The 14,144-nt window shown below is 39.3% G+C and overlaps 1 protein-coding gene across 1 annotated transcript in view; it reads right to left on the bottom strand.

The window, feature by feature from the left end:
- Positions 1–507: 507 nt before the first annotated feature.
- Positions 508–14,144, bottom strand: part of LOC146608530 (dedicator of cytokinesis protein 9-like) — a 55,129-nt gene continuing 41,492 nt past the window's right edge. The window contains exons 38-52 of the mRNA XM_085347191.1: positions 11,616–11,731; positions 11,403–11,540; positions 11,085–11,267; positions 10,792–10,905; positions 10,330–10,545; positions 10,172–10,229; positions 8,901–9,007; positions 8,630–8,752; positions 8,373–8,486; positions 4,623–4,769; positions 2,768–2,978; positions 2,198–2,388; positions 1,998–2,098; positions 1,687–1,825; positions 508–1,058 (exon numbers count right to left, since the gene is read on the bottom strand). Of these exons, the coding sequence (XP_085203317.1) occupies positions 924–1,058; positions 1,687–1,825; positions 1,998–2,098; positions 2,198–2,388; positions 2,768–2,978; positions 4,623–4,769; positions 8,373–8,486; positions 8,630–8,752; positions 8,901–9,007; positions 10,172–10,229; positions 10,330–10,545; positions 10,792–10,905; positions 11,085–11,267; positions 11,403–11,540; positions 11,616–11,731 (2,093 nt within the window). The 3' untranslated portion in view covers positions 508–923. The remainder of the gene's footprint in view (positions 1,059–1,686; positions 1,826–1,997; positions 2,099–2,197; positions 2,389–2,767; positions 2,979–4,622; positions 4,770–8,372; positions 8,487–8,629; positions 8,753–8,900; positions 9,008–10,171; positions 10,230–10,329; positions 10,546–10,791; positions 10,906–11,084; positions 11,268–11,402; positions 11,541–11,615; positions 11,732–14,144) is intronic.

Here is a 14,144-nt window from a genome sequence, read left to right as displayed (position 1 = left end):
TTTTGGTTCATCTGGCTTTATAAATAGTTTCTATAAATGCCCAATGGCCTAAAATAGAGTGAATAATTCTTTGAAAAGATCAAAGATAAACTCTGATGCTTCTGCACTTTACAAAAAAAGCTCCTGCTGTAGCTAGACATGGGGGAAAATGAAGAAAGAATACTGTGCACCATAGGAATGTATGAATGGTTACAGCGGCACTGATGTCTCACTGTCTTAAACACTCTTTTACAAACACACTATGTGAATGAGATCCCCAGAGTTAAAAACAGATCAAGTAGTCAAATGCAAAAACACTTAACTTCCTTGTCTGTAGTTTTAACCCCATGATAGTATCCTTTGGGTTGGGCTCTGGACAGAAGAACAAGATAAGACCATGTTGTAAACTGAAGTACTAATACATGCTTGTTAAGTTACATGTGGTTTAACCCTCTTAGAACACAGAAAATAATAAACAACACATGAAAATGTAGACAGATGATGATATTACAATTGTTGTAAAGGTTTGAAAACCATCTGTATTTAATGGAGTCTCCATAGGAAACAAGAATAATGGGGGGCACATGTGACTTCACTTTACTGGTTGCGGCAGGTGGGTGCCCCTCCCTGAGCTTGGTTTTGTCAGAGGTTTTTCCTTCCCACTGTTTGCTCAGTGGGGTTGGGTTTTTCCTCTGTATTATTTTATGGTCTCTGCTTTACAATATAAAGCACCTTGTAGTGATTTGGCGCTATATAAATAAAACAGAATAACATTGAATTGATTTTTCAGGTTATGACCTGGAAAATTTTGAAATCAGATAAAATAGGAGAAAAAACGGCAACAAATTATGTTTTTAGGTAGTGTTACATTCTTTGAAGGTTTTCAGCTGATCCTTCAGGTAGTTTGAACAGTCATTAGTAGTGATGGAGCAGCAATTTTGATGTCAAACATCTCTGTCAGAATATGGTGGTCGAGCCATGTACTGTAGGTTGGCACTGGTTGGTGTGCCAGTGATGGTGTTGAAGATGCCCATAGAAGCAGACAGATTGCTCCTTGGACCATCGTCCACTGGGTTTATCTGGAAGAAATGGACTGTTAGAAAGCTTAAAATATACTGTTTGGTTTGTTTTATGTTTAAAAGGGGGTGGGGGGTGGAATTAGTGAGGAATGGTCTTTTAAAATTTTCCTTAATCCGTGGACAATCATAAATATCAGGCTACACATGAAGCTGATTCAAGAGGGCATTACATTTCATCTTTTGGAAGGCAGATTTGGATGTAGATACTATGTCCATGAAGCTGTTAGTCAGTTGCTGTCTATAAATCTTTTACAGTGTAAATAGTTACTTTATTCAATGACATAATCATTATTACCATCCAAGCTGCTCATGACAGCATAAATAAAGGAGATAGGAAACATGGTTAGTAAAGGTTAGAGTAAAAGAACTGCAGCACAGGACAGCACTTTTTGTCATGCAATTAAATATAAAATTACACATTGACAAACACCCTCATAACAAAATATATGTGTAGATAAGTGTAGATGAAGCATGCAGATGTGAATACAAATAAAATCTGACAGACCAGGTGCAACTTGATTCTTCACACGGAACAAAACTTTATAAATAAAATATTTAGTATTTATGAGCCATCACATCTCAGAGCCATCACATGCTGTGATCATTCATCATTCTTCAGTGTTTCCACCTGTTCGTGCATGATGTTCGATAGCTCCCTCGTCAGATTCCTGTAGTTGGCCTTCATCTCATCATGATACTCTTGCTGGTCTTCTTTAATCAGCCGCTCATTAACGCTAAGCGCTTGACCGCAGGCGTCCACAAACTTCCTGAAAAGAGAGGCATGAAAAAACTCAAAGCAAAGCAACAAGCGCAAAATAGTAATATGCAATACAGAAAGACAAGCATCCAACCTCTGTAGCCAAGCTCACTAAGGCACAATGTAATCATAGTAATATTGGGTATGTTATAGTGTGTGGGAAGAAGGTTTTCTGTCAGTACCTAAAGACCTCTTTGAGCTGTTTGACTTTGTTGTCTGGATATTTCTTGGCACTGCTGCTGTCTAGGAAGGCTCTGGCATAAGCAAGAGGACCAGCATTTACCTGGAAAATCAAAATCAAAGACTGTTAATTCTAGATTAAAGGAATAAAATAATTATTGATAAAGTAAAAATGATTATAACCTTGTGATTTTGACTCTACCTGAACACTGATGCTGCCTTGGAGCTTGAGCTGCAGGCGTATCATGTCCACTTCAGAGGCCGAGCACAGCTGTCGCAACTCATTCACCTTGGCACTCATCTCATCTATGGCCACTTCTATGGGGCTCAGGTCGGTTTGGTGTTGGTACATGACTGCTATACGCTTCTTTACGTATGGGAAACAGTGGGTGGCTGAGTGAACACAGGATTGGAAGAGAAAAAATATCTGTTGTTAGCAGCAACATAAAAATGTCCTTTGAACACAGAAACAGTAGATTCCACAGTAATGCTGATAACCAGGATACTAAATACTGTAAATGGCCACAGCGGAGTCTCCACTATAGCCAAATCGGTTAGCATAATTATTAATAAGGCACCGTAAGAGCTGAACTTACTGGTACACTAATGAAACAGAACTAAATTCATCTACATAATTTTTTAAGTGATTTGCACTAAAGTGAGACACAGGCAATTGTAATCAACAATAACAGCTGACAATCAGGAAGATATAATTAAACTTTGGTTAATCTACTCTACATTTACAAATAGTTTCCATGATTGTATGACATACTGGTGAGAACAGTCCGCCGTTTACATTGCTCTTCCACCCCGCCCTGCTTTTTGCCTGACATTGTGAACGGTGTTTCAAACACAAAGCGCCAGATGTTGTGACTCTTCTCAAAGTCTGTCCTCCTGTCCTCCAGCTCCTTTTCGTCGAGGTAGGGCGTGACGTGAGTTACCTGGATATAGGCGTACTTTGAGTCCAGATCTTTCGGATTCACCTGTGGATGCAGAAGAAGTTTTTCAACATATTTTATTTGTGTTCAATCCATAATATTTATATAAGCTTACATGAAAATAAATTAGTGTGTTAACCAACCAGTAACGGTATTTCCCAATAGCAGTTGACATATAAAAGGTATATATTAAATTTGATTTCTTCCCAACTGGCTTTGTATGCTCTCATGTTAACATTTTAACAAAGGTATTGGCAGCTACACAACTTCATTTTTTTTTTTTGAGGTTACAGGTTATACTGGCAAAAAAAATAACATTCACAAGTCAAGTTAGTGCAAGCTGAAAATAAATCAAAAGGTTAACTTTAAAAAATTGAGATTTTTTTTAGAATTCATATAATTCTTAAGCAAGATGGGTCTAGTCATTTCAGCACTTCAAAAGTAACCCTCAGCATGTGGTATGTGACCCAAAATCAGATTGAGGCTCATCAACAGTTGTCATAGTTATGGGCTTTCAATACAAACATTCACAGTGGTGGAGAGGGGAGGGGGGGTTGCCTTTGGGGCTTAGGTTACCAGGAGATATAGCATAAACAGCAACAAAGTACATTGTAGTGGATGAATAGGTGAAAATGTATTCATGCAGGAGAACGAGGTTTGTCTCCTATGTGAAGCCAAAAATTCAAAAACACATTTAAAAGACTTCATATATCCGGTTGTTCAGTGATGACGCAACGAATCCTACTTCCGGGTCTAAAGTAGTCTGCGTTTAATATGGCTTTTGTGTTGTTAACATGTTTAATGTTATGTATTTTCTTCTATTTGATCTCAAAAAGCTCCTAAAACAGTCAGTGATCACTGTTGACCTCCCTCGGCTTTTATTACCGCTAATCATTTATTTAAGCTCAATTTTTAACACCTTAGGATGTAACTACAGCCCAGCCCATGCAGCAGTATACGAATGACTAACCTCGTATTATGGATGGATTATCTCAGTTGTTCTCCTGGCTGAAGTTTGGTCCTTTTATAGCATCCTGCCATGCGATTACATTTGTTCGTGACCACCGAGAACACTCACGTTAACTTTTATCGAGTGGAAAAAAGGTTAGCTTGTTTATATTATGCTAACATAGCGGTGTCGCTAGCGGTCACGTAGCACATCATTATATACCAGCTAGCCCAACTTCAGTAACCCTACAAACGTCACTGCTTTTTAGTTTTCTGTCTTCATTTATGCTGGAAGTGATAACAGAGCTGTACGTTTTAATTTGTTTCCCAAACCCCGCAGTCAGGACATGCTATATTGTATTTAGATAGAAGCTAGCAAGCTAACTCCCTGCTAACTTCTAACTCCGTTAAATGTCATAAATTCCGTTTTCATGGATGCCTGGATATTTAACTCAATTGTTACACCTGGTAGAGCAGAACGCTGATCATTTTATTACAGATGAAAGACTTTAGACAGTTTTTCAACTCTCAGTAATGCCACAGTGATCGTTTGATATATGGACCTGCAGCGGAGTTTAGGTCCAGACACGGCTAGTGACGTCAGACTGAACAACCGGATTCATTGTGAATTCTCTGAATGCAATGTGTACGTCAAACCTACAATAACGTTTTCTCAAGATTATTGCACAGTTACTAAGGTCTATCATACTGTCATCCAAACATACAAGAATGTGATCACACCTTGCCAGAGTCCTGAATAATCTTGACATTTTCTTGGCCAAATTTGTCAGAGTATAGCTTCAGGAGCCTCTGGGAAATTTCAGACAGTGGAGTGAACTTTGGCTCCTTGTAGATGTATTCTTTTCCATCCTCATCCTCAAAGAACCCCTGCAAAACGGAAAGATCAAAACTGAAATAAGATGGTTAAAGAAAATATCTGTGCACTAAAGTGGACCTATTGTGCTCATTTCAAGCTCCACATTGTTAGTATTGCACTGTCTCCTTATTGTATGACTTGATGGTGGATTTATTCTTTCAATTACAAGATGTATGAAGCAGTCTGTATTTGTTTAAAGGTGTTAACAATGACATACGTAAATTGAGCACTCAAAGCCAGTGACACAAACATTCATACAGCCCTTTATGTATACATAAACACTGTTTAGCATTGTCATGCTAAATGACGTGCCAATGGACACATTCGGAGAAACTCAGGATTGTAACCAAGGCCCGAGATTGATCCACCAAGCTTCCAGTTGGTAGATGACCTGTCAACCACCTGAGCCACACCAATTCAATTCAGTTTTATTTATACAGCGCCAAATCACAACAACATTCACCTCAAGGCGCTTTGTATTGTAAGGTAGATCCTACAATAATACATACAGAGAAAAACCCAACAATCATATGACCCCCTATGAGCAAGCACTTTGGCGACAGTGGAAAGGAAAAACTCCCTTTTAACAGGAAGAAATCTCCAGCAGAACCAGGCTCTGGGAGGGGCGGGCATAAACACACACACACACACACACACACACACACACACACACATACATACATACATACAACTAGGGCTGCTCGATTATGGCAAAAATGATAATCACGATTATTTTCACTGAAATTGAGATCACGATTATTTGACGATATTTATTTCGTCCGCCAGAGCTTATATTATTTTTTTACATGCTGTAGTGCCATTTGTGGGAGCATTTCAAGTTGCTATACATCAATACAACTGTTATAGCCCATATTTTAAAAATGTGTATGCATTAAGTCCATAGTAACTACATTAATTGCAAAAAAGTGCAATAAACTACAAAAAAAATTGAAAATCGTTTTTGTTTTTACATATATTTCTACTTGGAGAAATTTAAGAGGTTTATCCCTCAAAACTTTAAATACAAAAAAGTTGCAAAAAATAGTTTACAACAACAGGAAATTTATTTTGAGTGTCTTCATAGTTTTATTTTTGGAGATACAGCAATTTTTATATACTGCAGGAAAAACAAAAAAACAATCCTATGATGCAAATTTGCAAAGAATGTGCATGTGCATCAAAATAAACTATTTCCAGCAGTGCAATTCGAGTTCTAAGGCCTACAAGTAAAAAACTACATTTTCCGCAAAAATGACGTCACTTGCGATAGTTCACGTTGATGTCTTTTTCAATGTGGGAAGTGTTAAGAACAGCTGATCGGATCGGCAAAGCGTGTTTCTGGAATATTATGTTTTTGTTCCTGCAAGCTCTTTTTATGCAATTTTTGCAAAGCTATATGTGGAAGGAAACCGTGACCGAGGACAAGCTGATGGCATAAGAAGTAAGTACAACTCCTCTGGTTTCATATGGAAAAAAATTTATTGTGCTAGCTTAGCGTTCAGGTTCTACAGGGATTTAAAAATAGTTACACAAAACGAGCATGCTGCTCTGACCGGCTTTAAAGGTTTAACAATAACAATGTATTGAATAATGACTTTAAAAAATAATATAAAATAGTGTGCAAATACTGATAACAGTGCAAATGTTTGCAATATAAGAAATAAATGAAAAATGTGAACTTTGCAGTGTTGCTCTGTGGTGCAGCTACGACACCATAGCAAAGTTTACACACTGTGTCTACTTGATCCACGTCTGACTCCGCGAAGCCATAATGTTTCCACACCACTTAAGTTTTTTTTTTTTACCTCTCTTTTCAACCAACGGCAGTCCACTCCTCTCCAAATAACTTCTGCTTAGCTTTCCGAGCTTCCCTCGGGTCCTCTTAATTGTTGTGACGCGTGTTCGAAATGCAGAGCAGTGCGCTTGATTTGCCACATGGAGCAGCGCGAGAGTAAAGCATGAGGGAGGGGCTAATAATCGGCTCAGTCATTTTTAATGATCGTTGAAAGCCCAGATCGTAATCGTGATTAAAATTCGATTAATTGAGCAGCCCTACATACAACCATCATGGAAGGACAGGCCCCTGCACAGTATGTACCACTGGCAGATAGAGGAGGTGGCTGATACCCAGAAATCCTACCAGTGGCTGGACAAAGCTGGACTGAAAGACAGCACAGAGGCACTAATCATGGCAGCATAGGAACAAGCACTGAGCACAAGATCCATAGAAGCTGGGGTCTATCACACCAGGCAAGACCCCAGGTGCAGGCTGTGTAAAGATGCCCCAGAGACAATCCAGCACATAACAGCAGGGTGCAAGATGCTAGCAGGCAAGGCATACATGGCACAGATGTTCCTGTACACTATGTCGGCCACTTGGTTATGACGTTCCGAGTATAACCTGGAAGTCCCGAGGTCAAAATGGGAGATGCCCCCAAGGGTGGTGGAGAATGACCGAGCTAAGATCCTGTGGGACTTCCAGATACAGACGGACATAATGGTGGTGGCTAACCAACCGGACATAGTGGTGGTAGACAAACAGAAGAAGACGGCCGTAGTGATCGATGTAGCGGTTCCGAATGACAGCAACATCAGGAAGAAGGAACACGAGAAGCTTGAGAAATACCAAGGGCTCAGAGAAGAGCTCGAGAAGATGTGGAGGGTGAAGGTAACGGTGGTCCCAGTGGTAATTGGAGCACTAGGTGCAGTGACTCCCAAGCTAGGCGAGTGGCTCCAGCAGAGCCCGGGAACAACATCGGAGATCTCTGTCCAGAAGAGCGCAGTCCTGGGAACAGCTAAGATACTGTGCAGGACCCTCAAGCTCCCAGGCCTCTGGTAGAGGACCCGAGCTTGAAGGATTAACCGCCCATATATATATACATATATACATATGAGCAATAGGTCCACTTTAAGTGATTGTCATTATATACAGAAAGTTATCAAACACAGCAAACATTAGCTGATCACTACCGAGTCAAACAGATACAATCTATTTAATTTAATATATTCATACATGCGTAACAGTTACACTGTGGTTTATTTGTATAAAAGTAATAGTTGGAAAGGCTTCATCAATTAATCAAAAGAAACTTTCAGGGGAAAAATCACAATGGGATCACATATGACTGAAAAAAGGATGAGTTTCTGGATTTGCAAATGAAACAGAAAAGAGATAAAATGATATAAAAGTCACACAACAGCTATTGTTTTGTGACTAAGTAACCATGTTTTATCCACTACTGGTCAAAAAAAATCATGAAGCAACAAAAGCTTAAAAATCTACAGATACTTGATAGTAATTTTACAAATACTCATTAGCCCTTAAACAACGTAAAAAGGCACTGACATAGAGGAGGACTCCTCTATTCACTTACCGCAGCCTTAAAAGGAAAGGGAAAAGAAGAGAAATCTCAATTTAAAAAATAGTAGCGTTCCACTTAGATTCAAAGGTTCAGCTGTATCAGAGAGTGTATGTGTGTATGTGGTACTGTACTGCAAAAAACAATAAGATAAACACCATGCTTTTATGAAAACTGTGGACTGAGTCAAATTTAAGCTGAACTGAAAATTTTAATTATTATCATATTTATTTACTTTTTATTTTGTAAACTTACCTGTCCAAAAAAGGCCACTCTGAAGTATGTGCCAAGCAGTCTCTTGCCAGAATGCATTACTTCCATCACTTTAGTATACGCACGGTGGAGTGTATCATACAGGTGTGCCAGTTTCTGTTTGACAAATTCAAAAACAAATTGCAATAACTGTCACGCAGATGTTTTTATTTACAAACTGTTGTTGTGAATTGGCATTATATAAACAGAACAGAACAATTCACACTTTGTCTATAACTTGTGCTCAGTGTGCAGCTCACCTCAAAGTCTCTGCGCTGTTCATAAATGGGAATGATGAGCCTATAGACATCAGCAATGAGCTCATAACGCTCTGCCTTCCAGAGGCCATCAGCACACTCCTCCAAAAGCTCCATCAGCACCTCCTGAACACAAACAATTATCTTATCTTTAGAAAAGACACTGAGAAGTGGGACTAATGTTACTGCCAAAAAATATTCCTGAAGCCAATGACTAATTTTAAAAGGACATTCTATAGGCTGACATTCAGAAAAGATCTAAACAAAGTCTGACCTCACTGAAGTGAACATCCTGCATCCCAACATCCTCCATCATGGCTGCTTCCTCGTCAATGTTCGGAGTGATGACACGGAAAGCTGAGCAGCCCTGCCTGAACATGCCTGGCATAAAAAAGGTACACAGAGAGGTCCAGTAGAACCATACACTGATCAAGCATAAAACTATCACCACTGACATGTCAACCCTGTCATAGAAATTATATTCCCGGTTGGCTATGGCCATGGATAATGTGCCCTGCCATGATGCAAAAATAGTTCAGGAATGGTTTGAGGTTGGCAAGATCTCAGTCCAAGCGGATCTTGTGGGATGTGCTGGACAAACAAGTCTGATCCATGGAGACCCCACAACTTACAGGATTTTAGAGATTTAACATGCTGTTATGTGCTAGACTGTCTCAGGGGCATCTTTGCACAGCCTGCGCCTGGGGTCTTGCCTGGTGTAATAGGCCGGGCCTCTATGAATCTTGTGCTCAGAGCTTGTTCCCGTGCTGCCATGATTTGTTGTCAACACTCTGTGTTGTCTTTCAGTCCAGCTTTTAGGATTTGGTAGGATTTGTTAGTATCAGCCAGTGGTACATGCCATGCAGGGGCCTGCCCTTCCCTGATGGTTCCTCTCTCCTTCCTGCTCTTCTTTGTTGGGCTTCTGCTGCCCGAGGTATTCACTAAGCACACTATCAGTTGCAGATAAATTCCTGATGTACTCGTGGACCTTTGTTTGTTCTTTCATCCTGGTTGTGACACTCACTAATTATCAGCCACGTTTCTTCCACTTTTGTGTGTGTAGTAAGAGAGAGAGAGACGTGAAGGGTGAAGGCAACAGTAGTCCCAGTGGTAACTAAAGCACTTCCCAGGAACAACATCTGAGTTCTCTGTCAAGAAGAGGGCAGCAAAAACACGGCACAGGACCATAAACTTGAAGGATAACGATGAAGGAATATGACTCACACTGTTTATTTTTTACAATTATTGATGGTTTTAGAGTTGGAGGAATTTGCAGTGTATACAATTTACAATTTCGATTGCAGACATCCCCAGCTCTGACATATAGCTTTTTATCACGTTCCATAAATCTTTCATCTGAAAACAACAAGAGAGTTGATAGGCTTTATTGAGTTTATCAATCAATCTCTCCAGGATAATGTTCCTCTACTGCTGTAATGTTTATCAGAGATTCATTTTATGGCTTCTGTAAATGAGGATCATAAAAACATGTTGGAGTTCAAATAGTTAACTGCCAGGAGACCTTACATTATATCCTCAACTTACCTTTCCTCCAGAGATACTCAGCCACCAGAGCGGCAACATGCACGTAACACATAGCTGCCTGCAGGTGAAAAGCACAGACACAGTCACGAGTCAGAGGCTAACACAACAATGCCTTACTGCAGAAAAAAAGTCAAGGTATTCAATGTGACGTAAAATACCTCTGAAAGATCCCCATTTTTGTTGTGGATGCGAGCCATACTGTCCAACCAGGTTTTACGGAGCTCAGGGGTGCTGGTGTAGGACTTGGCTAAGCTGTATTGGAGATCTACCAGCATTTCCGGGTCATTTTCGTGCTCTTTCATTTGCTCTGTGGCCATCAACACTGTCCTGATGCGTTTTGTTAGGTCCTTCACATCTGAAGGAAACGCCGTGTGCTGCCCAAGCACAACAACAAAGTGAATGTTCAGGATTACATAAAGCAAGAAGCGGGTACTGAAATGTGTTTGCCCCAAAACAGGAGAAAGGCTGAAATGTATCTATTTAGCCACCTAGTAATAGATAGTATTGCTACATGTATGATCTGACCAAGTGTTAATCAACCAGTTTGGGACAGAAATAACTAAAATTATTCAACAGTTCTCCTGGTAATTTATTTTGCCTACCAAACTCTCATTCCTCACCTTGATGGTCTTGTCACTGTTGGCATAGTTGTTGATGATGGAGAGAGACTGCTGGAAGCGCATACCCCCTATGCCGATGACGTCAGCAATCAGCTTACTGACAGCAATTACCACCTGGGTGAATATCAACAAGTAAAGAGAACCTTACATTTAAGACTTCCTGTATAATACAGAGATACATCATTAACATGGTTAGCAGATACATCATAGATACTGTATGTAGATAAGAGACTAGAAAAGATAACTAAACATATAAAATGTCAAATTTAGACAGACACAAATGAAACGCTTACCTGCAGATGTGTTCGTACAAAGGATTTACGACCTGTGTAGTCGAAATTGCTTTTCATAAGAAAGTAGAGAAGGTGGGCAGCATCGCTACGGATGGAGCTCAGCTTGGAGTTACAGCACTTGAGAATTTCGTAGCAGAGAGAGGCACACATGTCGGCCCGGCCATCAAAGAAGGTGCAAGGGAACTAGAGGACATGGAAATGCAGCTGTGGGGTCATTTCAAGTCGATTTGTGGATATCAAAAAATCACAACCACATGGGTTACAACCCAATTCAGTCCCACCATGTTAAGTCAATAAACATGGAGCCAGATATTTCACCTTGTAAATGAAAGTCCTGAGTGAGGTGAAGACCTGTTTGAGAGCAGCCTCAGACTGAGGTATCTGCAGAAAACACAAGTGCACCTGGAAAACCTTCTTCATCAGGGGATTGTGACCGAGATCTGAATTCAGCTGGGTCTGAAAACAGGGAAGGTGAGTTTATTGGCTGAGCAAGATAATAAAGGGTGTCATGTTGGCTGTCTCTGTTAATACCTTGAACCCCATGATGAAAGTGTTGAGTGTGTCCAGCACAGTGAGACAGACCTCTGTAGACACACTGGCCTCTAGAAGGCACTGGCTGCTCACATCTGCTTCCGTACAGGAGTACGCTGCACAGAAAGCACATAAGCTACGTCTCCGATAGGGATAATGTTTTATTAGAGCCATAAAAAAAAGTGCATACCGTTGATTGCTTTATTGATTTAAATCTAAGACCAATAACGATTTGCCATGTGCTTGTATGGCAGACCTGTTGTTGATTTTGTCACCATTACCAACTCCACGAAGGAGTCAGTAAAAGACAAATCCGTTGCCGCCAAGAGCTCGGGAAAGCATGGCTACATTAATTCAGATAAACACAATATTATTTAGGTCCAAAAAATAAATAAAAATAATAATATCCTACTTTAACTACAGCAACATCTGCTTCATGACCACATTTTAGCACAGTACAACTCACCCCAGCTACACACAAAGTACTTTAAGTATACTCTTAAGCAGAGATGGGCATTACTGCGTTACAACGCAGTAATGCAGTAACGCGTTACGAGTAAAGTAAGGGATTACTATTGCAAAAACGGTAATTAGATTACCGTTACTTTACCGTAGGAACGCTGCGTTACTGCATTACTAAAACCGTGATTGTTTTTGCGAGAATGTCTCATGACCATGATGTATGCGAGTGCGACGTTCCTGACAACAGCTGTGTGCAGATCAACAATGGATAATATATCGAGTGCGGAGAGAGTATGAGCGTGCAGTGTTTAAAGCGTGGAAGTACTGACCTTACTTTAAGTTTGATTCCATAAAAAGTGACAAAAACATTAGTGTCCGTTGTGCGTGGGAAGAAAACGTCTTTTTACAGCGAAAAAAAACCCCTAAACTTCCGAGCAAGCACAGAGTGCGCTATGATGTAATGGGAAATTCACAGAGAAACTCGCGGATTCTTCAACTGACCGCTGTGGCACACCTGCACCAGGGTAAACCTCCGCCTACCCTACTCCTGCTTCACAGGTGAAAATAGAGCAAAAGGACCGCTAGTCTTTGATTTTATTTATTTTCTGCTGTGTTTTACTTCCATCTATTTGAAAGAGTGAGTGTAAACACAAAAAATATATATATTTTATGTGCTGGAATGTGCAGAAAATTTTTGCTTGATGCATAAAGTTAAAAGACTAAAACAAGTTTTAAAAAGGGACTTTTCCATTTGATTACATTTTGTATGATGGATTATGTAGAAAAAGTAGAATTGGGCTGAAAGATCTATCGCTTTATCACCTCTTCAGGTTGTAAATCGTGTTTTTAAAAAGTAACTAAGTAATTAATTACTTTTGAAAATAAGTAGAGTAACGGGATTACTTTTTTGGGGAAGTAATCAGTAATTAGTTACTGATTACTTTTTTCAAGTAACTTGACCAACACTGCTCTTAAGTATGTTGAAATTCAACCTGAAAGAAGGAAATAACATTTCATACATACTCTAAGTATATACAGTACATTCTTGCCCAAATGATTACAAATAAAACATCAAAGTGCGCTATTACAAATGACTAGATAAAAATAATACAAATGTGTATATTTTCAGTTGTGTCATTATTACTGAAATTAAATGACGTAAGAAGTTTTAGTTTAATAGTCTTGGTTGTAACCCAGTTAACTCTTAATAAATCAATTTTTTGAAGGTTAGGGGTGTTTTTCTACAAGAACAGTTGTAGTTCGTGTACTTAAAAAGTATAGCCTCATATGCATCATCATGCTATCTCAAAATCTGTTATGTGTGCTTTGCCTTCATACTGATTCTGTCTCGTTAATGATTTACTTTTATATGCTGGTAACCCTACATGTAGGTTTCACCTGAGTATTGGAACATCAAACACTTTGTTTCCAGCATTCCGGCATTATGCCATTCTTCAAATGTTTTTAGAGAATAAAAGCGTTACCTAATGATTCAACAAAATAAAACGACTTCCTCATCTTTTTTGAAGATGGAAAGTTCTTAGAGTTCTGTGTCGTTTGTTTTGGTGAATAATTATCACATCAGTGATCATTTCATTTGTTACCTGTAATACTTTAAATGTATGTGTAGTTTCTGCTCATGTTCAAAACATTTAAGACAGATGTGGGATGATTTTTAGGAATCGTGTACATCTGTACTTGGAAAAAATTCTGACTGAAAACACAAAAAGAACACAAAACATTGCCTTAAGATTAGTTATCAAATTAGCAAACAAGACCTCTAAACTCAAAAAACGTCGATCACAAATTCTTCCTTTTGGTTTTGCCAAATGGTGGGACAGAATTCCAAGACAGATGGAAAAAACCAGATCATTAGTGACATATCTTATCCAGCACCGATTACAATTCATAGATTATTGTCTATAAAACAAAAAAAGAGAGACGTTGAGCTTGACCTTGACAGTTTAGGTGAAGAGCCATTAGGTGATCATCATGTGCAAGTTTTGCTAAACCAGTACTGTACAAAGTAAATTGTGGCCGGGCAACTAGATGGCTAAGTCGGATAAA

Source organism: Diplotaxodon limnothrissa, linkage group LG23 (assembly GCF_057381915.1).
Source record: "Diplotaxodon limnothrissa isolate DT_005_m linkage group LG23, D_limnothrissa_male_GT1.1, whole genome shotgun sequence".
Classification (NCBI taxonomy): domain Eukaryota; kingdom Metazoa; phylum Chordata; class Actinopteri; order Cichliformes; family Cichlidae; genus Diplotaxodon; species Diplotaxodon limnothrissa.
The sequence above is the reverse complement of the archived record's forward strand: the minus strand, read 5'-3'. Positions and strand labels throughout refer to the sequence as shown.